This window comes from Phaeodactylum tricornutum, chromosome 4 (genome assembly GCF_000150955.2).
Source record: "Phaeodactylum tricornutum CCAP 1055/1 chromosome 4, whole genome shotgun sequence".
NCBI lineage: Eukaryota > Bacillariophyta > Bacillariophyceae > Surirellales > Neidiaceae > Phaeodactylum > Phaeodactylum tricornutum.
Window position 1 is genome coordinate 1,250,605 of NC_011672.1, and position 27,716 is coordinate 1,278,320.

General features: G+C 50.9%; 11 protein-coding genes across 11 annotated transcripts; 5 read left to right on the top strand and 6 right to left on the bottom strand.

The window, feature by feature from the left end:
- Positions 1-110: 110 nt before the first annotated feature.
- Positions 111-1,081, top strand: hCDK3 (predicted protein; the record flags this gene model as incomplete). Its single annotated transcript, XM_002178359.1, has 2 exons — positions 111-458; positions 542-1,081. The coding sequence occupies 2 exons, from the start codon at positions 111-113 to the stop codon at positions 1,079-1,081; spliced, it is 888 nt and encodes a 295-aa protein (XP_002178395.1).
- A 1,240-nt stretch (positions 1,082-2,321) lies between these two features.
- PHATRDRAFT_10893 (predicted protein) lies at positions 2,322-3,239 on the top strand (the record flags this gene model as incomplete). Its single annotated transcript, XM_002178360.1, has 2 exons — positions 2,322-2,807; positions 2,898-3,239. Coding segments are annotated over 2 exons (828 nt in total), but the record flags the coding sequence as incomplete, so codon positions are not given.
- A 278-nt stretch (positions 3,240-3,517) lies between these two features.
- On the bottom strand, positions 3,518-4,791 carry PHATRDRAFT_44684 (predicted protein). Its single transcript, XM_002178635.1, has 3 exons — positions 4,439-4,791; positions 4,117-4,412; positions 3,518-4,065 (listed from the first exon to the last, which is right to left on the bottom strand). Exons 1-3 carry the CDS (start codon positions 4,759-4,761, stop codon positions 3,608-3,610), a joined length of 1,077 nt encoding a protein of 358 aa, XP_002178671.1. The 5' UTR covers positions 4,762-4,791; the 3' UTR covers positions 3,518-3,607.
- Positions 4,792-8,006: 3,215 nt separating this feature from the next.
- PHATRDRAFT_34168 (predicted protein) lies at positions 8,007-9,101 on the bottom strand (the record flags this gene model as incomplete). Its single annotated transcript, XM_002178636.1, has 1 exon — positions 8,007-9,101. One exon carries the CDS (start codon positions 9,099-9,101, stop codon positions 8,007-8,009), a length of 1,095 nt encoding a protein of 364 aa, XP_002178672.1.
- Positions 9,102-9,352: 251 nt separating this feature from the next.
- On the bottom strand, positions 9,353-11,635 carry PHATRDRAFT_26346 (predicted protein). The gene is made up of 2 exons (XM_002178637.1): positions 11,301-11,635; positions 9,353-11,129 (listed from the first exon to the last, which is right to left on the bottom strand). Exons 1-2 carry the CDS (start codon positions 11,477-11,479, stop codon positions 9,365-9,367), a joined length of 1,944 nt encoding a protein of 647 aa, XP_002178673.1. The 5' UTR covers positions 11,480-11,635; the 3' UTR covers positions 9,353-9,364.
- Positions 11,636-12,308: 673 nt separating this feature from the next.
- Positions 12,309-13,526, top strand: PHATRDRAFT_10757 (predicted protein; the record flags this gene model as incomplete). Its single annotated transcript, XM_002178361.1, has 2 exons — positions 12,309-12,599; positions 12,780-13,526. 2 exons carry the CDS (start codon positions 12,309-12,311, stop codon positions 13,524-13,526), a joined length of 1,038 nt encoding a protein of 345 aa, XP_002178397.1.
- A 128-nt stretch (positions 13,527-13,654) lies between these two features.
- Positions 13,655-15,093, bottom strand: PHATRDRAFT_44687 (predicted protein; the record flags this gene model as incomplete). Its single annotated transcript, XM_002178638.1, has 1 exon — positions 13,655-15,093. One exon carries the CDS (start codon positions 15,091-15,093, stop codon positions 13,813-13,815), a length of 1,281 nt encoding a protein of 426 aa, XP_002178674.1. The 3' UTR covers positions 13,655-13,812.
- Positions 15,094-15,731: 638 nt separating this feature from the next.
- Positions 15,732-17,632, top strand: PHATRDRAFT_44688 (predicted protein; the record flags this gene model as incomplete). The annotated part of the gene is made up of 1 exon (XM_002178362.1): positions 15,732-17,632. One exon carries the CDS (start codon positions 15,732-15,734, stop codon positions 17,349-17,351), a length of 1,620 nt encoding a protein of 539 aa, XP_002178398.1. The 3' UTR covers positions 17,352-17,632.
- A 3,162-nt stretch (positions 17,633-20,794) lies between these two features.
- PHATRDRAFT_10954 (predicted protein) lies at positions 20,795-21,421 on the bottom strand (the record flags this gene model as incomplete). The annotated part of the gene is made up of 1 exon (XM_002178639.1): positions 20,795-21,421. A coding segment is annotated over one exon (627 nt), but the record flags the coding sequence as incomplete, so codon positions are not given.
- Positions 21,422-23,779: 2,358 nt separating this feature from the next.
- PHATRDRAFT_44690 (predicted protein) lies at positions 23,780-24,830 on the bottom strand (the record flags this gene model as incomplete). Its single annotated transcript, XM_002178640.1, has 1 exon — positions 23,780-24,830. The coding sequence occupies exon 1, from the start codon at positions 24,677-24,679 to the stop codon at positions 23,780-23,782; it is 900 nt and encodes a 299-aa protein (XP_002178676.1). The 5' UTR covers positions 24,680-24,830.
- Positions 24,831-25,464: 634 nt separating this feature from the next.
- PHATRDRAFT_44691 (predicted protein) lies at positions 25,465-26,483 on the top strand. Its single transcript, XM_002178363.1, has 2 exons — positions 25,465-25,539; positions 25,854-26,483. The coding sequence occupies exons 1-2, from the start codon at positions 25,534-25,536 to the stop codon at positions 26,340-26,342; spliced, it is 495 nt and encodes a 164-aa protein (XP_002178399.1). The 5' UTR covers positions 25,465-25,533; the 3' UTR covers positions 26,343-26,483.
- The last annotated feature ends 1,233 nt before the right edge of the window (positions 26,484-27,716 follow it).

The following is a 27,716-nucleotide window of genomic DNA, read 5'->3' on the forward strand; positions in this document are numbered from 1 at the left end:
ATTCATTCGTGTAGGCGAGCTCAAGCCGTGACGAACACCGCGACAGTTATGGGAGGCCACCTGGATACTAGCGATCCTCACATTCTTCATCGTTTGCTTCTAGTACGGAAATGATAGGCCAGGGCGCTTACGGAATTGTTTTTAAGGGGACAAAGATAGATACGGGCGAAACAATTGCCATCAAACGAATTGCTTTTGCGGATTCTACACCGGAAGGTGGGGTACCCTGTAACGTCATCCGTGAGATCAGCCTACTGCGAGAACTGGATCACCCCAACGTAGTCAAGCTACTGGACATCATTCAAGCGCGGCGCGGAGGATTGTACCTCGTCTTTGAGCATGTAGCATACGACTTGAAAATGTACATGGATCAGTGTCAAACGTCCGATGATATTTCGGAGCGCCAGGGTTTACCTATTTCCACCGTACGCTCTTTCTTGCGACAAATCATTGCCGGGGTACGCAAAATGCGAGCAGCTCTTTGAGATGTGATCCATGTTTTCCCTTCTGTGCCCTCACGATGCTGTTCTCGTCATTTCAGGTCGGATGCTGTCATACCTACCGTATTTTGCACCGGGATCTCAAGCCTCATAACCTCTTGATTACAGCGGACGGTAGGGACGTCAAGTTGGCCGATTTTGGACTGGCGCGCCTATCGGCAATCCCCAACGGTCCGTACACGTTCGAAGTCGTGACGCTCTGGTACCGAGCCCCCGAGCTACTTCTGGGGGCGAATCGCTACTCGACGTCGATTGATGTTTGGAGCATTGGTTGTATTTTTGCCGAAATGGCTACCGGAATGCCTCTTTTCCCGGGACGCTCGGACATTGACCAACTTTTCAAGATCTTTCAACGTCGCGGCACGCCATCCGGAGATATGTGGCCGGCCGTCACGCGGCTGCCGCACTACAACGTGGAGTTTCCCATGTGGTCGGAGCGTCCCATCACGGACTTTTGCCCGGCACAGAAGTTGGGTGGTCCAGCCGGGGTTGATCTAATCAACAAGCTTTTGGCGTACGACCCGGAACGGCGAATTTCTTGCAAGATGGCGCTGCAACACCCGTTCTTTCTACAGGCCTAACGGGGTAGGTTGAAAAGCCTATACAGATGCTTCTCGGAAGCCAACATCAAGGCAATAAATACTTACAATTTGTAGTTAATTACTCATGCTCCGACCAGCTTTGATTAGTCTCTGACAGGCCCAGAGAGGAGTATAGTGAGTAGTATTCATTCGTCTATTCCGTAAGGGATCCCGTGAATCGATTCACTGTTCGAGCTATGCTCTGTATAGGGTAGAGATTGGGAAGAGAATGGTTGTCCTTCGCGCGACCTATCATTTCCGATCGTTCGTGCTCCGGGATGGCTTGCGACCGAAGACAGACAGACGTGTTTGTGTGTCGACGTTTTCGATTCCGAATTTCGTGATCGAATCATAGCAGCGGGAAATCGGGTTCGGGACGCCAGACCAGTTTACTTAGGTAGCTTGTTCCCAAACGAAATTGAGAACGGAACCAGGAAAGCGTTGGGGCCCGGCTGTGACGTTGCCATATTCGGATTTCTCCAACGGTAAGGCCTTGCGTCGATAAAGACTTTTTCTGGCCTTCCGCCGAGGCTCTCTCTACTGTAGAGAACAGAACACCAACCGAACACCAACCGAACGCCAAACGCCAAACGCTGAATGTTGATCGCCGCCTTCTCGCTTCCAGCTATACCTGGTAGTAGCTCTCGAGCCCCACCCATTCAAGAAACAGAGAAAAAAACTCGCAAATCCGTACCATCGAAAGACGACATCAGAACGGGTGGCATCTTACACATAGCCTTCCAGCCGTAGCACTGGTTGCCATCGTGGGGAGCGTTGGGGAGATAGAAACAGCCCCCAATCGACCAGACGGTCCACGCGTCGGAGTTGCCGATTTTTGGATTGGCCTTGTTGCGTCCGGCTTGTACGAATCTTGGGAGGCATTGCCATGGGCAGTACCAATAGCCGTCCTACGCAGACGCAAGGGAGTGACAGGGAGGAGGAAAGCAGCGTGTGCAACACACCCTGCTTCTTCTTCGGTAACGTACCAAACGGGCTGCGCAAGGTCGTGGGTCGACACGATCCGATCGGAACACCACTGCCCGAAACTCCAATCTATCAAAGGAAACGCAGGCAACAAGTCCATCAGGCATTGCAAGAAGATCGAGGGAAAGAAATCTTTTCGTCAAAGTATGCAGGCCTGGAAAAGGAACTCTCGGGCTTACAGTCAAGCTGTCGATCTTCCTTGCTTCCGGAAGAACCCAGCGCCGGACTCTACGAAGGGCCGGACGCCGAGCAGAAAATGCAGCAAAAATACGCGCTTCTGGAGGGGTTGGGTGTCGGATCGACGTCGACAGTACACCGCTGCGTTTCCAAACAGAACGGGCAAGAGTATGCGTGCAAGATTATTGACTGTCAGCTTATGGAAGAACGCTTCCAGGGAATGATGGAACAGTTCCAGACCGAGATTGACGCTCTCCGCCGACTCCAACATCCTAGTATCATACGTCTGTACGATGTTTTTCTCGCCCCCGAAAAAATTTATATTGTCATGGAGCTTATGGAAGGTGGTGAGCTTTTCGATTATGTTGTTCAGAAAGGAACTCTCACGGAAGAAGAGGCTGCAGGAATCGTTCGCAAGGTAACGAGTGCCTTAGTCTACATACACGAAAAGAATATCTGTCACCGCGACCTCAAGCCGGAAAATTTGTTGCTAAAAGAGAAACCCTGTAGTGGTCCCCAACTTGGCGACATTGATGTGAAAATTATCGATTTTGGTCTTTCCAAGGTTCGTAAATATGCTGCGTAGTTGGTCATGAAAATTTCTGTCAAGCTTTATCGGCTGATCATGACTCTTTTTTGTTGTTGTCGTGAACAGGCTATGGAAGAGCCCGTAGCTCGCACCTTTTTGGGAACACGCGGTTACTTGGCACCCGAAATGTTACAGCGACGGGATTATACTCGCGCCGTGGACACTTGGGCGCTCGGCGTAATTGTCTTCGTACTCGTGTGCGGTTGTCTACCTTTTGACGACGATTCGTCAACGGTTCCCAGTGACGATCTCGTGCGCGCCAAGTTTGTGTTGCGCTTTCCCAGATGGGCGCGACAGCTGAGCCCATCGGCGAAAGATTTGCTGAATCATCTACTGGATGTCAACCCGCGAACTCGCTACAGCGCAGAGCAAGCTCTGTGGCATCCCTGGGTACAGGGGAAGACGGCACCAAAAGAGAACCTATTGGCGTCGCCCGGGAGAATCCGGGCTAGCCCGGCTCTGGCCGGTGGTCGAGCACGGCGCAAAGGGGTAAATGGAGCGTATCAGCCTCCTGCCCGCAAGTACGCCGCTGCACCCGACCGAACGCCGCCAACTTCACTGGGTCCATCCATACGCAAAACAAGTATATGACCGAAGAGCTTCACCGAAAGAATGTAGTTAACCCGGAGCAAACGGTCTCCGCTTGAGTTTATATTATCAATCGGTTATCTACGAGAGAGATTTTTCAAAAAACTAATGTCAAAATTATGTAAAGGAAGCTGCTACTGAACTCACTTTATGATGTAGAGCCCCCGACAATCGGCACCTTCATGTCACTACCTTGTCGTGGACGCGAACGGGTTGCTTTGACTCCGGACAAATGCCGCAGCCAACGCCAGAGCGGAATTATTGGGATGCGCAATCGCGCCGCTTCCATCTAGACCAAGGCCAGCAAGACGACCGTCAAAACACTGAGAGGCCATGATGATATCTTGCTGAAGTCGCTCTCGCTGCAATTTCATGATAAGTAACTCAGCCGGTAATAGTGACGCCGGGGAAGGCTGAAACGATTGTGGCGAATGCGGATACGTCGCAAGGAGTTGCTGATGTAACGAAATTCGACCGTTCGGATCCGGTAGAGCGGAATTGAACCGATTCAAAATATTTGGCATCTGGGATGACAAAGTGGATACGGAGTTTGTCTTCGCTTGCCTTCCCGAAATGGGTTCTAGGGGGAGATATATGGTCCTGTAAAAGTTCGGTTCCGTTTCCGGTGAACTTGGTTTGCGAGCCCCTGTTCCTTTGATCTTGATTCGTTGGATGCGATGCGCTAAAAAGCGCTTACCTCGAAGAAAAAGTTCATGGTAGTATCCGCCTTTGTCACGCCCTGCGAAGGAGATTGGGATTGGTGATGCAAAAGTGAGTTCTTCATCCAAAGGACAACTGAGGCTGCTAGGAAAATGGAAACCGCTCTTACCCGCTGTTAATCGCTTGAAACCGTAAAGGTTCAGTTGTCGCTGAAAAGAAGGGAATTTACTTTGCCTGAACCAGCTGTCAGAAACAAGACGAAGACGTGTGAGATGCTCAATATTCCGACGCGATACTTTCGTTAAAAATAATTCCCTTTCAGTGTCCACTTTGCTAGCGTTGATACATTCGTCACTTACAAAGGTAGAATATGCTCCACAAACTCCTTTTGCTTGTGTACAACAAAGCACCGTCCGTGAGGTTGCCACGAAACAATGTGATCGAGCCCGTCTCGTTGAAGTTCCAAGAGCATGTAATGAAGCTTTATTGGGAAGTTCTCCTCGGCCCGGCAGCCTTTCGATGCCGTGTCAGCGGTGATGGTATCAGACATGTGCCTGCTGGCCTCAAACTTAGTCTCGACTTCTTGCGAATAGTCCCGGTATGTATGGACCACCTTTCCGGTCTGCATGTTTCCCTGCATGGGAAAGTCCCGAGTCTCAGTTGCGTTTCCCTCGATTACCATTTTCGGTGAAGTCCGCCAGGTGAGACTTCTGGTCTACTTCGTTTTTTTTGTAATTAGAGTGGCGTGCGAGTTCCTTTTCCATGTATTAGCGATACCTCTCGGACAGGCGTTTTGAGAATTGGAGTAGTCAAGTGTCTCGAATCTGGATTGGCTACGATGCGAATTGTACGCATGCTGCACGTGCATTGAAGTACCAGAAGTTCCGGAATATCCCGTAGTTCCCTTAACTTCACGGAATTTGGTCGATAGTGGCGACCTCGCCCATCTTTATGGTCTTGTTTCCGTTCCACGAGGATGCTTTATATAAGAAAACGGATCGCCGCAACTAGAATTCCACTAAATAAATACGACAGATATGTCGTTTCTACTGACGTGTTTCGGAAATTTCTCTGTGGATTGCATCTGCTTGAAGCATATGGACACCTAGATTTGCGTTCCGAGAATGACTCCATCCAGAGGCTTCAAGGTTCCTTGTAGATCCAATGGTCAACGGTATCAAGATTGAATCGAACTTAAGGACTTTCCATTAAATATTCTAAATAATAATTTGTCGATGTTATCGTTGAAGATTCGATTTACCTTTAAATCTCTGTCATGAATAGGAATATTTCTAGCTTTAGATCTTTTAATATCCATGTGGTGCTCTGTTCATTGGCACTACGATATTCGGACTATGATTCCATTCATCGTTGTCCTGTCGCTTGACCGACGATTCCGCTGCGGCGGAAACCATCTAATGCATGGCCATGGCGAAGTCTAACAAAGCACACAAGAGGACTAGTAGTACAGCTTGCAAAGTGCTTTAGAATAAAATAAAGTGAGCACATCATCCGATGTGCACAAGACTAGACTAAAGTGATGACCCTAGCATCTCATCCTGAGATGTCCTCTAAGGTCATTTGTCCCACCATACTTCCCAAAATCCGGGTCAGTATGGCTCTATCAAATCACAGATCATAGAAGCATACCTCACTTGAACCCAAGATTAGACATAATTAATCCTCTCTTGCCTTCAGATCTTTCCGACCAACACCGCAATATCAAGAAATCTTGATATGACAGGATTGCGTTCGTGAAACGAAGGGGGTCATCTTGCTTCGAAAGATCCTTATCGTCATGCCAGATGCCGATATTTACATTAAAATCTAAAATTGAAACGGAGGCGCCAAATGAACTTGTCGAGACCCAATTGAACAAATGATACCGATTGTGGACACATAGCATCTGTAGCGACACGTAAGCTTCGCTACGGCTATCGCTCTAGAGTAGGCTTCTTTATGCTTTGGCGAGCAAACAAGAATATTGACAATCCAAAGATTGGTCTCTTGACACTTTATTCCCTTCTTGATTTCAATTTGACTGTGAATATGGCCTCAATGGTGGACTTTCAGCCTTGTTTATATTGGTGTAGGTCTTTTGCCCCTTTTCCACCTTTCGTAAAAAGCAAATAACCATGGCAGCTATTTCCCCACAAATTTGTATACTCCTTTGCTCTGTGCTCTACAGGACCATGCAGCCCAATCCCTATATATGCTTGCTACTGGCCAAGACCAGCAATTGATAACCAAATACAACTGCTACAAAGCCACAACTATGCTGCACCATGACCATGATGGCGCATTGAAAATTGATGTATTATTCTCTGACACTTGTTGCATGCTCCGCCAAAAGTACCACGATCATGCAAAAATGTGAACAGGTCCCGTAAACAGAATATCGCATACTTATTTATTCTTGACAATGCACATGCTGCGTCTCAACCGAAGACGTGGGAAGGCATTGCTCTCCATCTCATACTACGCCGTCCTACATGGTACTTCAAACGCCACCTCACCTTTATTCTCGTTGCTCCAACGAGTACGCTCGAGTCCCGGTTGTACTACTCATGGTGTGTGCGAAAAATATTATCAAAGTCTGTGCCGACATTTGATACCAAGCGTTCGCATTTTTGGAATCGAAAGAGCTTGATTTGGTGCTCAAAGACAAGCGGATGTAGGAAATGCGCTTGCTGATTGCGTCTTGAAAGTTGATGGAGAAGAGAGCTTTCGTGCCAACATGGAGCACAATTGAGCTTTGCATCCTTACGTCCGTCCTGTAATTCCTCAACGAGGAGGATCACATATCTTTGTCATGGTACACTACCTTGCGACGTGTCCCTCAGATGTATGCCACTTAGTATGGAAAAGGCAAGTGTGAGCCAATCCGATGGGTGTGGCGTTTACGTGTCACGTGTGGAGTTTGTGTCGGCCTTATTGCGCAAATTCACCGTATTCGCGTTACATATGGAAGTCATTTGTATCCTGGAGTCATGAATACAGGATACATACAAATGGCAGTTAGGAAAAGACACAAAACCAGTCTCACAAATCACACGACAAGTAAGGAGCAAGATTCATTACTCACCATGGGATTCTGTATGGGATTTATATTTACAGGTTTTATGCACATGTGGGAAGATTCAAGATTAGCTATGTTTTTGGTAAGACTGTTCACTGGATTGAACAGACTTTGCAAGATTGACTAGTTTATAGAATGTAATCTTCTTCTCATTGTTTTAGAAATTCTTTGATCCAAATATTGCGTAATAGCATAGGTCCTCGTATCTGCTGTCTAACCCGTGGGGAGCGTCGTCAGCAAGCGACTTTAAAAGTCCCTAGGTTCGCTTAGGTGTATTGCAGGTCGTTCGTCATAACGCCCAACCTGTGTTTACCACGCACTGTCAAACAGCGTTACTATCCTACGTACGTACATTGGTTGTACTACGTTAGAATCTTGCCGCTATATTGTGTAGCTCATCGCGACGAGGACCACATTAATCATGAAGAGGGAAAGAGTTACATACTGGAATTCGAGTAAAACCAGAATGGCCGGTAAAAAGCTTAGCAAATCCACTAATCGCCAATGGGATATCGATCGCGAACGAGTTGTGGGGAGCGCTATTGCATTAGAGACTACAGCGAGGATGCTTTATGCAGCGGGGAATTATGCGCTTTTGCTCAAAATTAAGTAAGTACGTCGCTCAAAGTCTGCGCTATACCAGGCTTTTCATGGCTCACAGTTAGTCGGAACCGGCCCGAGGTGTGACGGCGTTCAAATTTTCACTCCCATCGCGATACGAATCATAAATTGAACGCTGTTCCTCATCAGGATGTGTTTGTCACGAGATTCCTGCGGATCAAGACAATGGTATTTTTACAGTCATGCCTTAACTTATAGCAAGCGGAACGAACCAATTATTGGGTTCACTAAAGAACTAGATTTCGTTTTCCAACGAAGTATGATCCATTTTTGCCGTTCTTTTTATCACAGGCTTTCGCCTTTTGAACGCTTTCTCTAGGTGGAATAAATACAAGCGTTTGTAGGTCCAAGTCAGTGCCTCCTGGTTCGACCATGGCAGCAAGCACAGCAAAGAGCTCTGTAACCGCAGTCTTGGGCAAATCTTGACCAGGATTCTGTTTTCGAAATGCCCTTTCCAGCTCCGATTGACGAAAGTAAAGGGGGCTCTGTTTCCCATCGTTTTCATTTGTTGAAAAGTCGGGATAGTAAAAAAGAGGCACCTTTCCTTCGGCTAGATCGGTTTTTCCGTTGATAGCCAAAGCGTCTTCGACATCAGCATCGGCTGGGGCTATTTGAAAGTAATTGCCTCCCGCCCTTCGAGCACCGTACATTGATTTGGTGACAAGAGTCACGGCAAAGTCCATAGGTACAGATGATATTCGAGCTTTTACCCAGGGATTGGTGAGCTCTGCGACTGCCGCTTGGTCTTGCGACGGATCGTTCTTCGCGTCTGCAATCGACTTGTCGACGGACGTCCGTGCGAGTATCAAGAGCCGCTGCGCTTCGTCAAAAGTAGTAAAGAAATAACCAGTAACCTTGGCATCTTCACCAACCACCATGAATGGAACTCCTTCCTTGTCGACGATGCAAAAGGTTGGGACAACCCGTAGGAGATCAACTATTGTTTGTGCCGACACCAACCCGGGTTGTTGCTCTCCAACGACCTCCACTATTTTCATTTGCTCCGACCCCCGCTTTGCATCTGCTGCATCAGTGCGACTAGGGACCGTCAGTAATCCCGAAACGGCTACAGTTGACGACAGAAATATCCGACGGGATGCATCTGCAGCTCCCGATTGCGGCACTCCTTGTCCAGGTGTAGCCGATGCGACGATCGGATTCGAAGTCGAAAACGGGCATTTCACAGTCAGACAGCGTGGCAACCAGGCGCGCACGCTGCTCGTTGAAAACCCTTGAGCTGCCACTAGCAGTAGCAGTCCAGTTATAAGCTTTTCAGAAAGGCCAGAGAGCTGCCGGTATGGAAGAGGGGAGCTAGTCTTCATTGTCGTTATACGGAGTCGTTAATAGTGTGATATACCGATTTTCGAAAAGGACCGAGACTGACTTCGGAATACTTGACTGTGAAGGTCAATGTCAACTAGAACAAACCCGGTTATACGTTTGAATTCCGAAAAACATAACCACAGCCAGTTCACGAAAGACCCAAAACACGAGCCTCTCTCTAAGGCTAGCTAGTAGATAGAAGGAACAACTCATACGCAACCCATACAGGTTTGCAATGTACAAACTTTGCCAACAATTCTCTCTATGCGTCGTTGGATTGCGACTTGATCCACTTATCGTACTTGCCCTGTTGTGCCTTGAACAGTTTTTGCACCTTCTTTCCTTGATTCTTGTTCACAGGCTCTCCGGTCGCGTCGTGGGTGGGAATCCCATCCTCGTCAAATTGGGAGTACATGAGCGTGACATTGTCTTCCAGCGTCAATTGCCGCATGTACTCGACCGGGGGTAGCCGATTGAGGGCTTCCTTTTGCGCATCTTCGGAAGCTTTGAGCGCCTTTTCTTCCGCGCGTCGCGTCGCCTCCGCTTCTTTTTGTTCCATTTCTCGCAAGAGTTCCGCCGGATCAGCCAGTTTCCAAACCGACCCATCGGCCTTGTCTTCGAGACGAATCCCGAGGTTGGGTAGGTGCAGATCGCGAAAGGCGTCGCAGAGGTCGAGTACTCCTCCAACGTCTTGTGAACGCGCCTTGTCTCGGACCGCCGCCCGAAAGTTCATGAGAGCGTCCAGGACAGGGCCGAGCGTTTCCTCTCGACTTGCGCCACCGGATTCCGTGGCAAATCCCACATCCTCGCTGCCCACGAGTCCAAACGTTCGAAAAATGTCCGTCACATAGGAGGCCACGTTACGGACGACCAAATTAACGACGGTATCGCCCTCCACGTATATGTTGGTTGCCCGCACGAGATCGACGAGGACCGACATGGCGGTTGGTGTATCAAAGTCGTCCCGCAGAGCGTCGTGGACTTTGGTTTTCGCCGCGGCTAGTGTCTGTTGGAGCCGAATGGTGGTGGCATCCCATTTTTGCGAATCATCCATGCGGTGTTGCCGCAAACACGCTTTGACGTTGTGGAAGAATTCGACGAAACGTTTTTCCGTTTCCATGGCGTGGGTCATGGTGTTGTCGCCGTAATCCATCTGCGCGTTGTATTTGTGGAGAAGAAAAAGCATGCGTATTTGCCGTGCCGAGTTAATTTCGAGCGCTTGTTGGATGGTGATAAAGTTCTTGAGTGATTTGGACATTTTGAGTCCTTTAATGTGCAAGTGCCCGGCGTGTACAAAGTAGTTGACCCACTGTGTTTCGCCGCATTCGGCCTCGGCCTGTGCCATTTCGTTGTCGTGGTGTGGAAATTTGAGATCGACGCCGCCGGAATGCAGGTCCATGCGTCGGTGTTGGAGGAGTCTATCCAGGACGTCACTGGCCATGACGGAGCATTCAATGTGCCATCCGGGTCGTCCGGGTCCCCATGGTGAATCCCAGGAGGGTTCCCCGGGTTTGGTCTTTTTCCAGAGTGCAAAATCGCGGGGACTCTGTTTGTCCGTGACAAAGTCTTGCGTGAGTTTACCTTCGCCTTCGGCCAATAGTTCGGCGTTGCCGACTTGCTCGGGGGCGAGTTTACAGTAGTGCATGTGGGGGGTGTCGGAGAATGTCTGTACGTCAAAATAGACGCTGCCGTTTGATTCGTAGGCGAATCCGCGTTGTATAATGTTGGCAATGTATGCGGTGACTTCGTCCATGTATTCGGTGACGCGGGTGAGTGTGGTGGGCGGTGCGACACCTAGATCGGCCATGTCCTGATGGAATTCGGCTTCGTAGCGACGCGCCAGTTGGAGGTGACCCACGTGCTGTTCGGCCGCCCGCTCAATGATCTTGTCATCAATGTCGGTCACGTTCATGACGAGAGTAACGTGGTAGCCAAAGTGCCGTTCGAGAATGCGTCGGATAATGTCGAAACCGAGATAGGTCCGGGCGTGTCCCATGTGCGAAGGAGCGTATACGGTGGGTCCGCACCTTTTTGCGTGTGTGTGTGTGAATGTTTTGGTAGTGTGAGTGACATAGGTATGGCGTTGACTGTGAGTACGATTTGTGTGTGTGTGTGTGTGTTCCCTTGGCAGCAACAACAACGTCCTCAATAAAACAATAATAATAATAATAATGACACCGAGGCATTGCATTACGTACATGTACCATACCATGCGGGAGGATCCGTCCATGGTGAGAAAGTGTTCCTTTTGTCGGGTCAAGGAGTTGGTAATCCAGAGTCGCGGATCGTGCGTGACTTCCGCAGGCGTGGGTTTTTCCCACGGCGGTTGGGGACATCCACTGGTCCCCGTCGCCGGTAACGACTCGTCGGCACTCATCCCTCGATATCGTGAGTAATTAGTGAGTAATGAGTGAGGAGGATAGCGAGAGTATTTGTATAGCACTGATATCGATACAGTTCCAAGCAAGCAACCTTGATTTGCAACGGAAGACTACCAGTGTTGGTTGGAATGGGTGCTGTTGTTTGTTGTTTGTTGGGTTGTTGTTGTTTGTGGCGTATAAGTTTGTCTCTGAGTAGAGGAACGTACCGTATGGGTCTACTGTTAGTGATAGTGTTAGTGTACGTCTGTCTGTCTGTATGTTTGTCTGTCCTACACCGTTGTGAACCCGAAGTGTCGAAGTGATTTTTCGACTCCATTTTTGGATAGGACTAATATATATTATATGTATATATATGGCACTAACAGTAAGGTAGGATTCCAAATGCTACCTTCCCTAAACGCGATCCAATCAATCGCTCCCGAAAATGGATGGACGGATCGAACGATCCAATCGATGAATCGATGAATCGCTGCTTCATCGTATCCACCACTACAACACAATACAACAACAAACAAACAAACCAGCACCCTTCACACGTACCAAGCACAATCGGGAATGAAGTGGTCCTCCGCAGTGATTGGAAGTCTCGCTTTGTTTGCCGCATCGTCCGTCGAACCGACCTTTGCTTGGAGTCTGTCCAAATCGTCGCAGTCACGGTCATCTCTACGCACGGACTCCTCGTCGGTCCCCACCACTGCCTCGGCCTTTGTACCACGATCCCGAGCCTTTCTCCATCGTACCACTACAACTACTACCCGTTTTGGCAATATCAGTGCGAAACGCAGTACCAGGAACAATAACAGTCACGACCGCACGTTGCTGGCCATGTCTTACACGGTGGGAATCGTCGGTGCCACGGGCGCCGTCGGTCAGGAAATCCGCAACGTTCTGGAAACACGCGACTTTCCCGTCGAGCGCTTGCGCATTTTCGGATCGGCACGCTCCGCCGGATCCACCGTCGCCACCAAGTACGGAGACGTCACCGTCGAACTCTTTGACGTGGCCGCCGCCAAACAGTGCGATGTCGTCTTTCTCGCCGTGTCCGGAGACTTCTCGCTCGAGCACGCGCGTCATCTCACCCAAGGAGACGACGCCACGGTGTGCATTGACAATTCGGTACGTACCCACACATACTCATTGTGACCAAAAACAAACAAACAACCAAACAAACAAACACTGGATGAATGCTGGTGGTGACAAAAAGCCATTTTCCCCTCGTCCAACCCAGACTACAACACCCGTCTCTCACACATTTTCTAATACTGCACTACACTACCCTTCCCGATACAACTCTAGTCCGCCTTTCGCTACGAAGCCGACGTTCCCTTGGTCGTGCCGGAAATCAACGGAGCCGAAACCAAAAAGAGCAAATTGATTGCCAATCCCAATTGCACCACCGCCATTGCTCTCATGGCACTCTGGCCCTTGCATCAACTGTTTGGTCTCAAAAAGGTCATTATGAGTACCTACCAGGCCGCTTCCGGGGCGGGACAGCCTGGGATGGATGAACTCACGCAGGGAACTCAGGCCTACTTGAATGGCGAAGCCGTCGAGAACAATATCTTTGCGCATCCTCTCCCCTTTAACGTTATTCCGCAAATCGATAAATTCCAATCCAACGGATACACCAAGGAAGAAATGAAAGTCACCTGGGAAACCCGCAAGATCTGTGGCCTCCCCGACGACTTTCCCCTCTCCTGCACCGCCGTACGTATTCCCACCATTCGCGCGCATTCCGAATCCATCGTTGTGGAAACGGAACGACCCGTCGACGTGGCCGCCGCCCGACAAGCCCTCGCCCAAGCCCCCGGCGTCAAACTCGTCGATAATACCGAACAACTAGAATATCCCATGCCGCAGACCGCCACCGGACAGTACGACGTCGAAGTTGGACGACTCCGCAAATCTATCGTCTACGGAGACTACGGACTCGAACTCTTCGTCTGCGGTGATCAACTCTTGCGTGGAGCCGCCCTCAATGCCGTACTCGTCGCCGAAGAAATGGTCACCAACGGATCCCTCCAGGCTAAGAAAACTGCCTAGGCTCGTATGGGTGGACGATTGTATGGATGGATGAGTATGGTCGAGTGCCTGGACGCATCGCGCACTCCAAAATCATACGGTATGAGCTACAAGTAAATTGTCGGTAGGAACGAGCTCACTCTTAGTGCATTGGCTTTATTCGTAGTAAGGAGTGCGTATTTATTCGTACGCGTGGGCTTGCTAGATAGTGTAGTGATGGTTGTAATGATCACTACGGTTTGGTGGTAGAGGTTCATGTCATGGTGGTTGGTGGCACCCGGCACAGCGCCCATCCACCACGACCTTTCTAGCGCTTGCCCTTCTTTCCCTTCTTCCCGGTCCGGGGTCCACCACCGTACAACGCCGACTGGAGCGAGTTCTTGGCGTCCACGATCTTGCTTTTGGCGGACTGATCGGTCACGGCCCGCCCGTCGCGGTCAATCATTTTTCGTCTCCGTTTGCCGTTCGCGTGTCGTTCGTATCCGAGAATATCGTCCACGGGCTCTTCCACATTTCGGTCGCGTCCCCACGCCGAAGTCGAGTCGCGCACGAGATTCCCGAGATCGGCAATAGCCCCCAGGTTACTGGTTTCGTCGCGCATGAGTCGCTGTCGCTCCTTCTTTTGTTTACGTGTGGTGGTGAGTCGCACCATGGTATCTTCTTCGAAGCGTGTTTGTTCGGCTTGTCGGGAGGCGTGTCTCCGCGCCGCCTCGCGCTGTCGGCCGAGTTCCGTACCGCCGTGCACGTCCTGCTGTTCCGGGGCGTCGCCGTATTGTTCGCGGAGTGTCTGGGCCAATTCGGAAGCGCGTTGACGCTGGCGATCCCGCTGGGTACGCTGTGCGTCCCGGTCAACGCGGTCGTGCGTGTAAGGGACCGCGGCGACGCGCGGTGCCTGATAGACGCCTGTGCCTGTGCTATCGTTGTTGTTGTTGCTCGTTTGGTCGGGGTCGGTGGTACGAGAATTTTTGTGACTCTTGGTTTGAGCCACGGCAAGGGTTCTTCGCGCCGCCGCCAAATCGTCATCGTCGTCACTGTGGATACGGTCGTCGACATTGTGGTTGTCGTTATCGCTGTGAATACTACCGTCGTCAGGACTGTCCCTGTTGCTGTCGTCACTGTCGTCTTCGACGCGGGGTCGAAACTGCAAGGGATCTTCGGGACCCATGGCGTTGTCATTGTTTGAATCGTTGGGATGATCAACAGTGTCATCCTGGGCCGCCTTGGCCAAGAGTTTGTCAATCTGGTAACGAAGTTTCTGGTCGAGTCCCCGCGTCTTGTCGAGAACGGTGGTGACCAAGCGCAGTCGGTGCTGGTGTTGATGTAGGGCATTCACATTGTCACCGTCGTACATCGTGGGCGATTCGACGAGTCGGTGTCGCAAGGCCAAGGTCCGTTCGATCAAATACGAGAGGAGGACGGTGTTGCGAGCGTCGAGAAAGTCCAAGCCCTGCGAAGGATGGAATTGATCCGGCGTCGTGTGGTGTGCGTGAATGGCCGGTAGAAGGGAGGCTTCCACCTTGCGGGACGTTTCGATCAAGCCCTGCAACAGGGCGGACTCGGACGGAGGCGATGCCTGGGATCCTGCCATGTTGCGTCTCTATGTTTATATAAAAGTGTACGGGTGTCTGGATGTAGAAAGGAATGAGTATAGGTAAAAGGGAACGAGCGCAAGGATTGTTGGCGCTTCTTAAAGTGAGTGTCGTTGAGAGAGTATCGACAGGTAAGACTGCTGGGAAACGTCTCTTGGGCTGGGCTTGTTATCTTTCGACTTCTACTATTCGTCGAGATGATGAATGTGAATGTGAGTGACAACGGTGAATGGGTATTGGTACCTTACCGTACCTACCGGTATCGACTGTGAGACGAATTCGTTGGGTTGGGGGAGATGTTTCGATGTCGATTCGGGATATTTCGAAATTGGATGGTAAGCCAGACCAGAATAGCGGCTGATGCTTTGGCATCGTTGCGGAATTCCGAGTTCCGAATTCGTAATTAGTGATTGGGTTACCGACGTGGGACCCACGGAAGACGACTCCTTCGGACTCGCGCCATCCCTAACTGTAAAACGTCTCACAGTCACAAAACATTTCCCCGAACGAGTAAGAATTGGAACACAAACGCACATACCTTTCTTGCCTATTACCCTTATTCCCAATCCATACCGAGACCCAACAAGCCAACGAACAAGGGATCGTCGCCACTCTTCGTACAACGCTATTCGCACCAATGGCACCCCCGATCCCCACAACAACAACTCGTGGTCGTCGTGAATCCGCACCGGATTGGGTCTTGACGAACTACGACGTTGACACTTCCGTTCCCCCGGACGTCGAGACGGAACTCCGGCGATTGCGCGTCCTCCAATCCTACGATATTCTCGATCGCGAGTGGGATACAGCCTACGATCGTTTGGCACAAATCGCGGCACGAGCCTTGCAAACCCCCACGGCCTTGGTCGGTGTGGTCGATCTCGGTCGGTACTGGCGTGTGGCCCTGCACAACTGCAACAGCAACATTCACCATAGTAACAATCATCATCACCGTGATGCTCCACGGGAACTGCCACGAAAGCAGGCCATAGCGTCACACGTGATACTCCAACGTCAGGGATACTTGGTAGTCATGAATGTCGGGAAGGATTCGCGTTTTGTCGATCATCCCGCCGTCCGCAACGGCACTTTCCAATTCTACGCCGGAGTCGTACTCCGCTCGCCGGAAGGGTACCCTCTCGGTGTGCTCGCAGTTACCGACACGCAACCCCGATTGCACGGCGTCTCCCACGAACAATTGCAAACCCTGCGAGATTTGGCGGACGCCCTTGTCGATTTGATGCACACGCGGCGGCGACCGAAAGGAGATACGGGGCCTGCCGCCATCACCCGTCCTACGGCTCCTGCTTCGACTACTACTACGACTCCTCCGTCCAATCCACCATCCCCCACCAACCACACCAACACCAAGGATACCAACAACAGCTCATCCTGGGGAGTGCAACGGTCCGCACGCTTTTTGCGACAGTACTTGGCCAAACTCAATGACGACTCGACGCTCGAAAACGTCCTCACCAAGGACCAACGCGAACTACTCCGCTCATCCTACGATGCCGCCGCCTTTCTCCACGGCTCCCTCTTACCTCCCGAACAACGACAAGAGCTAGTCCGAGAAAATCGTCCCGATCAAGTCACCAGCGTACAGATCGCTAGTCTGGTACAGAGTGTCGAACTCGCCATGGATGCCTTTCCCAAGACCGTGCCCGTCCGCTACCAAATCGACGACGAACAAATTCCACCCTTCGTCCTTCTCGTCGAACTGAAAATATTTCGATCCTGCATCGCCCTCTTGACGAGTGCCTGTGAACGCACCCGCCAGGGCGTCGTCTGCTTGCGGGTCTTTGTCCAACAACGCACCGTCACGCAGAAAGAACTCGTCTTTGAGTGCGAAGATACCGGACCCGATGTGGAACTGGAACAGTACGACGATTTATTCGACGCTCCCCTGGACCATACCGCCGACGTTGGTGAAGAAGACTGTATCCGGGCAGATCCCCATACGGGAAAAATTCGCAAGGCACTCCGGTGCGCCACCGTCCCCAACAGTCGCAGGGGACATGGCGTACACGCTCTGGCCGACTTTATTGGTTCCATCGAGGGCGGTGACTATGGATTCAGGCCCCGAGAAACCGAAGACTTTGAACCACATGGCACTGGAACGGGGTCCGTCTTTTGGTTCAGTATCGCCTTGCACACCCCACCAGCGACACGACACGGTACGGACGCAGTTGTGCCGCGACGACCCCAGCCTTGGATCATCTCCAGTGCACGGGGGCATGGATCCTTGGCAAAATAGTAGATTTTCCTATAGTTGCTACCTAGGTATTTAACATGTAAGTATTCCGGCTGGTCTTGTCGTCTGCAGTGGACTTATTCGTCATTTCATACCGTCACAGTCGCGTGCTCGGTAACAAAGCAGCTTGGTGTTTCAGAGCCCGTAGCAATGTTGCGTGCCGATGCTTTTCTCCAATGTGGGCTTCGATGCGTTGACGAAGCTGGCGAAGTGACAACGGGCGAGACCCGATCGCTGCTCTACTTCCCTCTTCCAGATTGAGCAGAGTCCCAAAGAAGTCGGTCCAGAGCTCGACGGTATGTAGGCGTCGGTGCAGACGCTCCTTTGGCATCCAACGTTTGTTCTGGTCCAATCGAATCTGCAAATGACTCCCAAACAATAACACGTGGGCCGACGCGCAAGCTGCAAATGTATCGATGTCAAAAGACCAAGGCAGGCCCTGACGCATGGCCACGCACATCATGTCAGGAACCACAGCATCCCCTACAAACTTGACATCCAGAGGCTCTAATCCCTGGTGTAGAGCGGTCAGATCTTTCGCTCGACCAAAATCTACGAGCATCAAATCCGATGCTTCCAATTCCTGATTCGCAACAATGGAAGAAGAAACCAGAACCCAATTGTCGGGTTTGGCATCGCAGTGCTGGTCACGAGGCGACATGGGATGAGGCGACGACAACAATAACAACATTGCAGTGTAAGCTTCCATTCGAACAAACGTACCAGCATTTTCCCATGCCAGTGCAGCAGCTCCAAGTGATGGAGGATACGGGACGTATAATACAGGACAAGCTCTTCCGGGATCCTTTCTTGAAGCTTGACTTGGTAAAAGTTAGATAGGTCCAGCAGATTCAATCCCGACCTAGACCCAGCCGTCATGCTGAGAAGACCGCCGTCAGCCAACGACATGAATGTAAGCGGTCTTGCAAAAGGAAAAGAAGTTGATTCCGATGTCCGCAAGGAAGGGCCAACCCGCTGCAGAAGCTTTTCCATGACTTCAAATTCCCATGCAAGACAATCTGTTGGCGATTGCGCCTTAACTGCAATTACGTTAGAACCGTCAAGAGCAGGCTCCGTGGTTTCGAGCAGCGTCACAACACCGTATACTCCTCGACCAAGCTCATGTTTGACTGTACTCGAGCTGGCTCCAACATTAATGCCCGCTCCCGTAGTTAATTTCTTCCCTTTCAAGGATCGAGGCAATACGTGAGAAGCTAAATTATACAAATTGTTTGGCTTTGCCAAAATATTGGCGAGCGATTTGTTGGGTTTCAACCGTCCGACACTCCTCTGACTGATTCTTTCTCGAGCTTCTTGCACATCCCTTTTGTGCAAGTCGTTGTACTCCACAGCCCGCTCCACACCGGGGACAAACAACATCGTAGTATCATCCGTCGGCACAATGCGAGAAATATCCCCAAAGTCGAATCCCTCCGAGGCTCCTTTCGATTCATGCCTTTGGCGCTTGTTACTTCCATCTGCAAATTCGTGCATACGACACAATAAAGTATTAGCAACTAATCAATAATTTTACATTTTGGTTGGCATCACGACTTACTATCAAGATCCTTGCCTTCCACGACGCTTTCTTCGATTGTACTGCCACCGTAACTGACATCAGCGAGGGCATCCATGGCATCTCCCAAGAGTGAAAAAGTAGCAGTATCCCCTTCGCTGTCGGCTGCAACCTCCAGCGAAGTCGCAGATTCACGAAAAACGTCAACAGCAATACGAGACATAGACCTCTGCTCAGAAGGAGATTGTTGCTGAGTGTCGTTGCGAATTTGAAAGGGCGCAAATTGACGTGAGGGGTGCTCGTTGGAATTCAGAGACAAAGCTTCATCTTGGAAAATAGTAAACGAAGGCACTGGATTTGTAGAGCGATTTTCGCTGTCGTTGAAAACGGTAAATCCTGGATCGGTGTCGAGTTCTCGTTCTTCATTGTCTCGGGTGGGGTCATGCTGAGCTATTTGCCCAATGGTTCGTATACCTTCACTTTGACAAGACAAACGCGGGCGATCTTGTTCCTCCTTCATGGTACGCAGGACCAAGCCGTCGAAACCCGGGGTATCGTTGGAACGAGGTTTAGGATTGCGAGGCCCGTTGTTCTCCACTTCTTCGTTCAATCCAGGATCTACAGAGCGAGAGAAGGAGTTGTTACTTTCTTCCCCAACCAACTCTGCAATCGCGGCAAAGTCCGCCGTATCGCCAGTCTCGCCTGCGTTGTTGGGAGGGGGGTCTAGCACTTCGGAGACGCCTGAGTCGTTCATGATAGTGCCAAGTCCATTGTAGCGGACGCTTAAATCATTCAAGCCCATAGCTGGACTTGAGAACATGATAGATAACTCCTTCAAAGCCAATTGCGTATTAATAGTCTGCTCATCTCTTCGTATTGGAGCCCCAACGGCGTTGGCTTCGTCCATGGTGGAACTCGCCGTCGAAATATTCCGTGGAGTTAGAACATCAAAACTAGAATCCTGGGGAGTTAGCATACGAATGCCAAGGGCTTTTGGCTTGGAAGCTGCTTCCTCCGGTCGAAATAGAGGTCGTTGTACGTCGTCGAAGGAAACATCATCGTTAGTCTCATCCACACTTGTTGACATGTTCGAGTCGTTTTGTTTTTGTCCTAATTGCCGAAAGAAGAGGTTGACATCGGAAGAGGGTAGCGCCAGTTGAAAGTACCGCGCATGCGCACGAGCCTCTTCAAAACACTGTTCTTTACCGATAGAAGACTTCAGTAAATACTTGTTAAACGCATACTTGTTCGATTTGGTGGATTTCGCTTGGCGTTTCCCCACAGCAGGAATTGATTCTTCTGCTTTTTGGTCCGTAGCAAATTGCTCTGGATTTCGCATGTAGTGCAACGGATCCTTTGAAAGCCGTTCTGCTACACCAACCGTATCTCTTTCACGGAAGGTTCGTTCGTCTCGTCGATATCGGTGTTGGTCCCTATGCTGCAGCCGTTCCTGTTCTTCACGCTCCTGGCGCGTAGCACATTCGTCGTCCACGTGTACAGCGAACGGAGCCAGAGATAGACCTGGAGCACGCGACGGCGGGGCAGCAGCCGCATACAATGAGGTATAAGCTCCACGATGATTCCAGGTTTCTACAGCCTGAGTATTTTCCTTTTTGCGATCTTCCTCTCGTTCCAGACGCTGGCGAGTTTGTATGGCATCCTCCCCCGGTGTCGAATCGTTGAATCCGGAAAAACCGCTGTTCTCTTCATTTTGATCCACAAAAATAGCAAACGCCCCCTTTGTAGACGTATTTGACCGTGTTTGTAGCTGTGATCGATGGGAGGCGTTTCGGTCACTAAATGTCGACAAGTTCGAGGTAGTCCGCGAAGGTACAACATTTAAAGAAGCGACGGCGGCGCGATCATTTCTGCTTATCCTCTCATCCGACAAGGCTCCCAGTACGCCACGAGCGGAGGATTGCTCTAGCGTGTCTTCATTTTCCTCCTCCGCTTGCGTGGCATTCAACCAATGCCGAGTCATGCGCCTTTGAAACTGTTTGTGCCGCTGTAGAAGCAATTTGAGAGGCTGCGCCTTTTTCCGAATACCCTTATCCAGGATCTTTTCAGCAAACTGATAATTCTGCTGCTGCTCTGCCTTAAAGGCCCAGGCCATCCAGAACACGGCAATATCGCTCCCGATCCTTTGCTGATGTAGATGCTGGAAAACTTCCAGTGGACGATCGGTTTTGTCCGCATACATGCAGCACACGCGGACGAAGCGGGGATCGTTGGCGTACTTCTGAATGGGAGACAAGGCACGCAAACAACGCTCAAACAAAAGAAACTGCGAGTGTGTATCGGACGGAAAGGCATCTTGATGATATTTTATGTAAGAAAGCCAGTGTATCAGTGGGTCGTCGTCGCCGCTAGCTTCATAATCCAAAGCCTCAGAAGTACGGACTAAGCGCTCGTAGTGTTCACTCAGGCGTGATTGTTCTCTGCGATCCTCTTCACTTTCCATCGCAGCAATGGATCGCTCCAGTGCGACAACGCTACGTCCCCGCTCCAACGGAGCGGCGTTTTCCTTGGAACGCTCCCACAAAGGCGTCGCTTCCATGGTGTAGTGGGTAAGGTACCCGTCATACGCACAACCAATTTGGTCGCAAAATTATGGCGTGTTCGTCGGGAATTTGATAAGGGATGATTTCATCTGGTATTGCGGGTTCATTTTAATAATAAAAGGCTGAATAAAATAATAATGATGCAAATTCGTTTGCTACTTAATTGGATAAATAAGTCTCTCGCTGTGACATAATATTTGATTCCCTATTACACGTCTCAATCACGAAACGAAACCGAACGACCTGTATCATCTTGGTTTTCAGGACGCTTTGATGGATCTTTTTAGGAAACTAACACAACAGTAATCCTTTGTTCTTTCATTTCATTGTACGAGTGCTGTAAATTACATGGCGTATCCTTGTACTTGATTTAAGAGCACGATACGCTCTATGTATCAAACTCGTAGTCTCGCCTTCACAGTGCAGTCAGGTTTTCCAAATCCTTCTCAATGACGCGCTTGGTACCGTCGTCATTCCCGGCTGCTGCTAGTTTCGATGCCTCTTGTTGCTTACTTGATTGCTGCAGTGTACCGGATTCCCGGTATGGCTTCTGATTGGGTTTCCGATCCTTCCAATCCTGCCAAATCGTTGGACCGAGATATACTAAAAAGTTTGGGAGACCCTGAATGGGCACAGTGAGGACGGAGAGTAGCAGCAACGCGTAGGGAGCGTCACCATCAAAAGTCTGTATCAATCGCACAATCTGCCGCAATTAAGAAAAAGTTGACAAGGATGATTAGTGCAAAGGTCGATTGTTACAACCGAGACTCATCGCAACTCGGAATCGTACCGAAACACAGACCCAGTTGAAATAAAAGGCGCCGGCGTAGCACAGACACTGATTGGCAACTCTTCTTGTTCGACCACTCGACAACGAAGAAGCTGAAAAGCTTGATCGGAATTGACGTTGCGATACGACAGTGAACCCACCCATTGAATCGGATGAATGAGTTCTCCCTTCCAAATTTTCACCGGAGGTCGTTCTGGCGAATGAGTTTCGGGTATAGAAATCTGCCTGATACTGTTCCGTTGCCCTTTCAATTCTGCGAACGTGAAGGAAGATCAGTAACAGTGTTGTGGTGACCGACCCAATTGCAAGCCACAGCGGCACGTAGAAGAAGGCCCATCGATAGATGTCGGCCGCGTGTGGCTCAAGTCGACCTGGATGAGGCGCAATCCAACACCAAAAGGTGGCGTTGTTGAATAACTGCAACGGAATCCCTGCTACGGCCGTTCCAATACCCCAAACTAGGGGAATTGTGTGAAGGAATGGCTCGATTCTTCCGATACTTTGGTCTTTCCATCCGTATCGGATTGTTAGTAGATAGTATAACAAAAGGCTCGTGTTGTAGATGGGACCCGCGTTGCCGATTTGGGTGAAGAAACCTTGGAGCTCACATGTCTCTGTAGTCCCAACAGCCCATTGGACACCCGACTCGCGAGGAATTGGCCAAGTAGAAAGGGCCAACCAGAACGAAGTCGAAATGTCGATACAAGATATTCCCGCCACTAGCCTGTGGTAGGTTTTGCTACGCTTCCGCTTGTCTCGAACGACCGTCCAAACAATCAGACTACTGAAGAAAAAGGAAGTAGAACCCACTACTTTCGGCATGGCCGCGAGAGCTCGTTGTTGTGCAATGGTCAACGCCATGAGAACGATAAACTGGTTTGGCTTTCCCTTGGCACAGTTCTTTGAGCCTATGCGTACCCATCAAAAATATTGGAATGTTCGGTCTCTAGTAGGGTGGACACACCGAACGCGAACAGACAGCGAATGGGGTACTCGGAAGATTTTTCACGGTTTGGGAAATAACCGCAGACTTTTTGTGGTGGTTACCAAATATAAAGGAAAATGCTGACGATTGCTTTGATACGGTGTTACACAGAAATTGTGGTAATGGTAATGATCGGAGAATTCCTGATTTGTGGCCCAACACCCAATCTCTCCAGATGATTGTCGGCTGCTCTTAAGTGAACTATTTTAGATAGCACTTGAAGTTAGGACTTGCCTATATAAAAAGACATTTCTGGTCTTGCTCCGAATTCCGTTCACTATTGACCGTGACTTTCGAAAAGTGCAACGGAAGTGTCCCAGAGGAAAACACCGGTCACTCGAGAGCCCATAAACTACAACATTTATACAATTGGTTCTACCAATCAAGTTGGTTCGCCTTTTTCTTTCCAAAATCTTGCCAATGGCGTTTGTACCGTCGAGTCTACGCTAGCGTACCGTATTGGAAACGCACGAGTGCACAGTCAAGCCTCTCCACGGTTCACTGTCCAGAACGTGTACCTTACGTTGTGCCCGGTCCAACCGCGTCCAACCCTAGAACCAATACTAGAAATGCTGCCGGTCAAGGCCACTTGGATAGTTCCGTCGTTGGCCAGGGCAGCTCGGGTCGGGACCAGTATTCAATTTGGTCGACTCCACAAGGTTCCGTGCCCAATTTTTCCAATCCGGCATCGACGAGTACTTTTTCGGTCAAACCCGACTCCAACGGCTGCCGAAAGCACAGGGAAGCGTGAACGAGAATGACCCGGTCCACTTGGTGTTCGTAGAGAAATTGTCGGGCCGTGAGGGGACCACCTTCGACCATGAGATGGTTGACCCCGAAGCGGTCGCGCAAATCCCGTGTCAGCGTCGCAGCGGAGAGGTAGTCACCATGGGGCACATTGTCGCCGGATGGTTTGGTCGGCGGGACGTATACGACAGTGATGGTTTCCAGCAAATTCAAAGAGTCTTCGTCCAAGTCGGGTACAGTGTGGTACACAACCGTGGTGAGTCCGTCTTCCAACAGTGCGAAGCGGGCACCCTGGTCCGTTTTCTGTCGGAGCAGTTCCAATCGCGGATCCAACACCACCCGGAGAGGTTGACGGTCGCAGGGGGTGCGTCGTACGGTGAGCGAGGGATTGTCCGCTTGGACGGTTCCACGTCCCACCAAAACGGCGTCACTGCAACAACGCAAGCGGTGGACCATATCCAAGGCCTCTCCGCACGTAAAGCGTAACGATTCGTTTGCCGCTCGATCGGCGGCGGCGCCGTTGGCGTCGAGTGCCACCTTGAGCGTGACGCCCGTCACCGCCGCGACGGCATCGCTTTTCGCGTCCGCCGGAGCTGCCGCACATCCCGTCGCGACGTCTCGGGACGAACGGAATCCTGGCGACCACGCCGTCCGACTCGTCCACGCCGCCGCGGCGTCAAAGTGTCGTAGCCAGCCGATCCAGACCACGAACGCGCAACGCAACGGGGTCATTACTAACTGTAAGCGGAAGCCAATTTTTATTGGTATGACTGTAGGTGTTCGATAGATGAGAAGGAATAACGATGCTCGAAACCGTTCGTCGGAACCGCTGAATCGCAACGTGGGCGTTGGCAAGTCCTCTTACGTCGGACCGATCCTTTTTCGTGTTGCTGGAGTAGGAAATCGGGTATCGCCTACCGGGGGCGGGGTGGGGTGGGGTTGGGTGCGGAGAGTGACTGCAATGATGTGACACAGTAACAGCAACAGTAAATGTGTGTGATTTGCTCTTCCCTGTCAGCATACTGGTGGTACCTGTATCCGGTATCTTTACGAATACGGCATCACAACCTCCTCGCAGACATGTTCGATCTTTCCGATGTGTGTGTGCCTATAGACTATTGTTGACGCATTACCAAGATTCTACACGCCGGATTCCATCCCGCGAAGGTTGCCACGTCCAAGATCGCCTTTCCCTCGGTACCATGCGAAGGTAGATTTCTACGTACGCGATAGCCGTCGAAGCGCAAGGAAGCCGGGCACGAGCACTGCCCACACTGTACTGCATTGTACGGTACGGTGCGGTACCGTAAGCTACGCACGTCTGGTACGGGTGTTGCTGCTGCTGGGTGTGGCTGTGTTGGTAGTGGTGGTGGTGGTATTTGGGATTCGTTCCTTTGGCCATTGGCCATCGATGACACTGCGTGATTCCGCGTACCTTTTCACGCCGCAGAACTACCCGTAGTGTGCGTACCACGAACAACACGTTCCTTTCGTTACACACACACACACAAGTAGCAAAATCCCTGCGAATCGTTGGTCGTTACTCTCTCTCTCTCGTCTCAGTTACCTTCATTAGAACAACAATCATGGCTGTAAGTAGATCCCGTACAGTACCTTTCAATCAATTGTCGAGAATTACCTACGGAACTAGGGGAACGTCGGGAACGTAGACGAATGGGTGGTCACCGTTCCCCGGCGGTGTCCATTCGTGTGCGTGCGCGTTCACCGCCCATGGAAAGGAAGCCTTTGGCATCGCGCTACCGGTGAATGTCAACGAGGCGTGTCGATACGTGACGTTTCCACCAGTGTGTGTCGCGTCATCTCGTCGTTGGGTCCCGAAAACACAAGATTGTCTCACGATGGATTTGACTCACACGGTTCCTTTTCCTCATTGGCTTGGAAACAGCGTTCTCGTCGTGGAGGAGGTGGTAGTTTCGGTCGTGCCGCGCCATCGCGTCCCGCGGCACGCCCCGCATCTCGTCCGGTTTCCCGTCCGGCTTCCACCCAAGCCAAACCCGCCACGACTCCGGCTCCCCAGCAGAGTACCGTCCCGGCTCCGCAGTCCAGCGGCGGTGGCGGCATGCTTTCCGGAATCGGCAGTACCATTGCGCAAGGAATGGCCTTTGGAACCGGGTCCGCCATTGCGCACCGCGCCGTGGGTGCCGTCGCTGGAAGCTTTGGTGGCGGTGAAGCCGCCGCCCCGGAACCAAACATGGCGGCCGGCGTGGACGCGGCGCCAGCGAATCCTTCGGCCATCCAAGGAGCCTGTGCGCAGGACAAGACCATGTTCTACGAATGCCTCCAGCACAACCAGGGCGACCAGCAAGCCTGCCACTTTTTGTATGAACAGCTCCAGCAGTGCCAGCAGGGACAAAACCAAATGCAGTTTAGTTAGATTGGATCGGAGCGGGACGTGGGCAGGACCGTTCGTGACGGTGGAGAGTCGAACACGGACGCCTGGGTGCGTACCGAAGTATCCAATTTTACAGTTAGTAGTGAAGAGTAACTATTGTTAGTAGCCAACCATGAATGATATAACCAAGCAACCATTAAGAATGTAGCCAACAACAACAACAACCACACTACGTTCGCTACATGGCCCACAGTCGCAATTCGTCGCGGCTGGAACGCAACACATTGGCGCGCCTTAGATCGCGGGTAGGATCCGGATGTTGCCGTTCGTCGGACTCGCAGAAGACTAACGGAGGTTGCGACGACTCGTCGGCTGCGTTTTCTTTTTCGTCATCGTCGTCTTCCTTCGTTGTCTCCTCCTTCCCGCGAACCTTGGAGAAATATTGACGCCACAAGCTTCGTGCGGTGGCCAACGGGCCCGGATCAAACTTTCCCGGATGTTGCCGTCGCAATTGTCCCGCAAAGTAGAGCAGCAGGCCTCCGCCAATTCCCGCCGCCAGAAAACTGGCTGCGAAAAACACGTTGGTGTGGATGTTTCCTGGATGCGTCGCCTGCAAATCGTAGCTCCAGTACACGATCCGTATGGCTTGATTGATGTACTGAAACAGGCAGTTCCAAATCAAAACAAACAGAATCAGTCCCCGTTGCCGCAACGGCAGGTGGAACCACAGGCTACGCGTCGGTAGTCCGTACAAATCAAAACCCGGATCATTCTTGCGGCGGTGGGGACAACTCCATCCAACGGTGTGCATCCAGTTGGTACATCGCCAGGGCATGGAAACGGTCGCCATGTACGTAAACAAACCGTTCAGAATCTGGACACTAATGTTGTAAATATCGTTCCGGGGATTGCAGTCGGTTCGTGGACGACACAGCGTTTGCCATCCCATGAGAAAAAAGAAAAACAACGCTCCGTCCGCAATCACTCCCACGAGGACAAAGATACCGAGTACCTGAAAGAGACGACCATCCAGAATTCGCAACAGGTCGTCGCGCAATCTTTCACTCCAGCCTCGAGGAGGGTCGATTACGAACGCTACCGGTACATCGATGCTTTCGTCTGGAGCGGGTACGACCCCGGTGCAGGAAACTGCGTCTGCGGTTCTTTCGAGTTCCTCGTGACTTTCTCCAGTCTGGTACAAGACGTTGGACTTTAGGACGTCGTCCGACACAACCATTTCACCGCCAACACTTCTTTCGGCGCTTCCTTCCAACTCATTGTTCATTGTGTCTTGTCCCTTGTGATCAATGTTTTCCCGTGACGGATATCACGATCGCGCGTTTCTTGGATTGCCATTCATTTGCAAGAACACACACCGGAGTTTTGACTTTTGAATTCCAACTTGTTCCTAGAGCT

Coding starts and splice junctions, on each gene's coding strand:
- PHATRDRAFT_44684 (XM_002178635.1), bottom strand. CDS start 4,761: ATGGTAATCGAGGGAAACGCAACTGAGACTCGGGACTTTCCCATGCAG. Junction 4,413..4,438: donor GTGGAGCATATTCTACCTTT/GTAAGTGACGAA, acceptor TATCAACGCTAG/CAAAGTGGACACTGAAAGGG. Junction 4,066..4,116: donor CCATGAACTTTTTCTTCGAG/GTAAGCGCTTTT, acceptor TCAAAGGAACAG/GGGCTCGCAAACCAAGTTCA.
- PHATRDRAFT_26346 (XM_002178637.1), bottom strand. CDS start 11,479: ATGAGTGCCGACGAGTCGTTACCGGCGACGGGGACCAGTGGATGTCCC. Junction 11,130..11,300: donor TCCCGCATGGTATGGTACAT/GTACGTAATGCA, acceptor ACACGCAAAAAG/GTGCGGACCCACCGTATACG.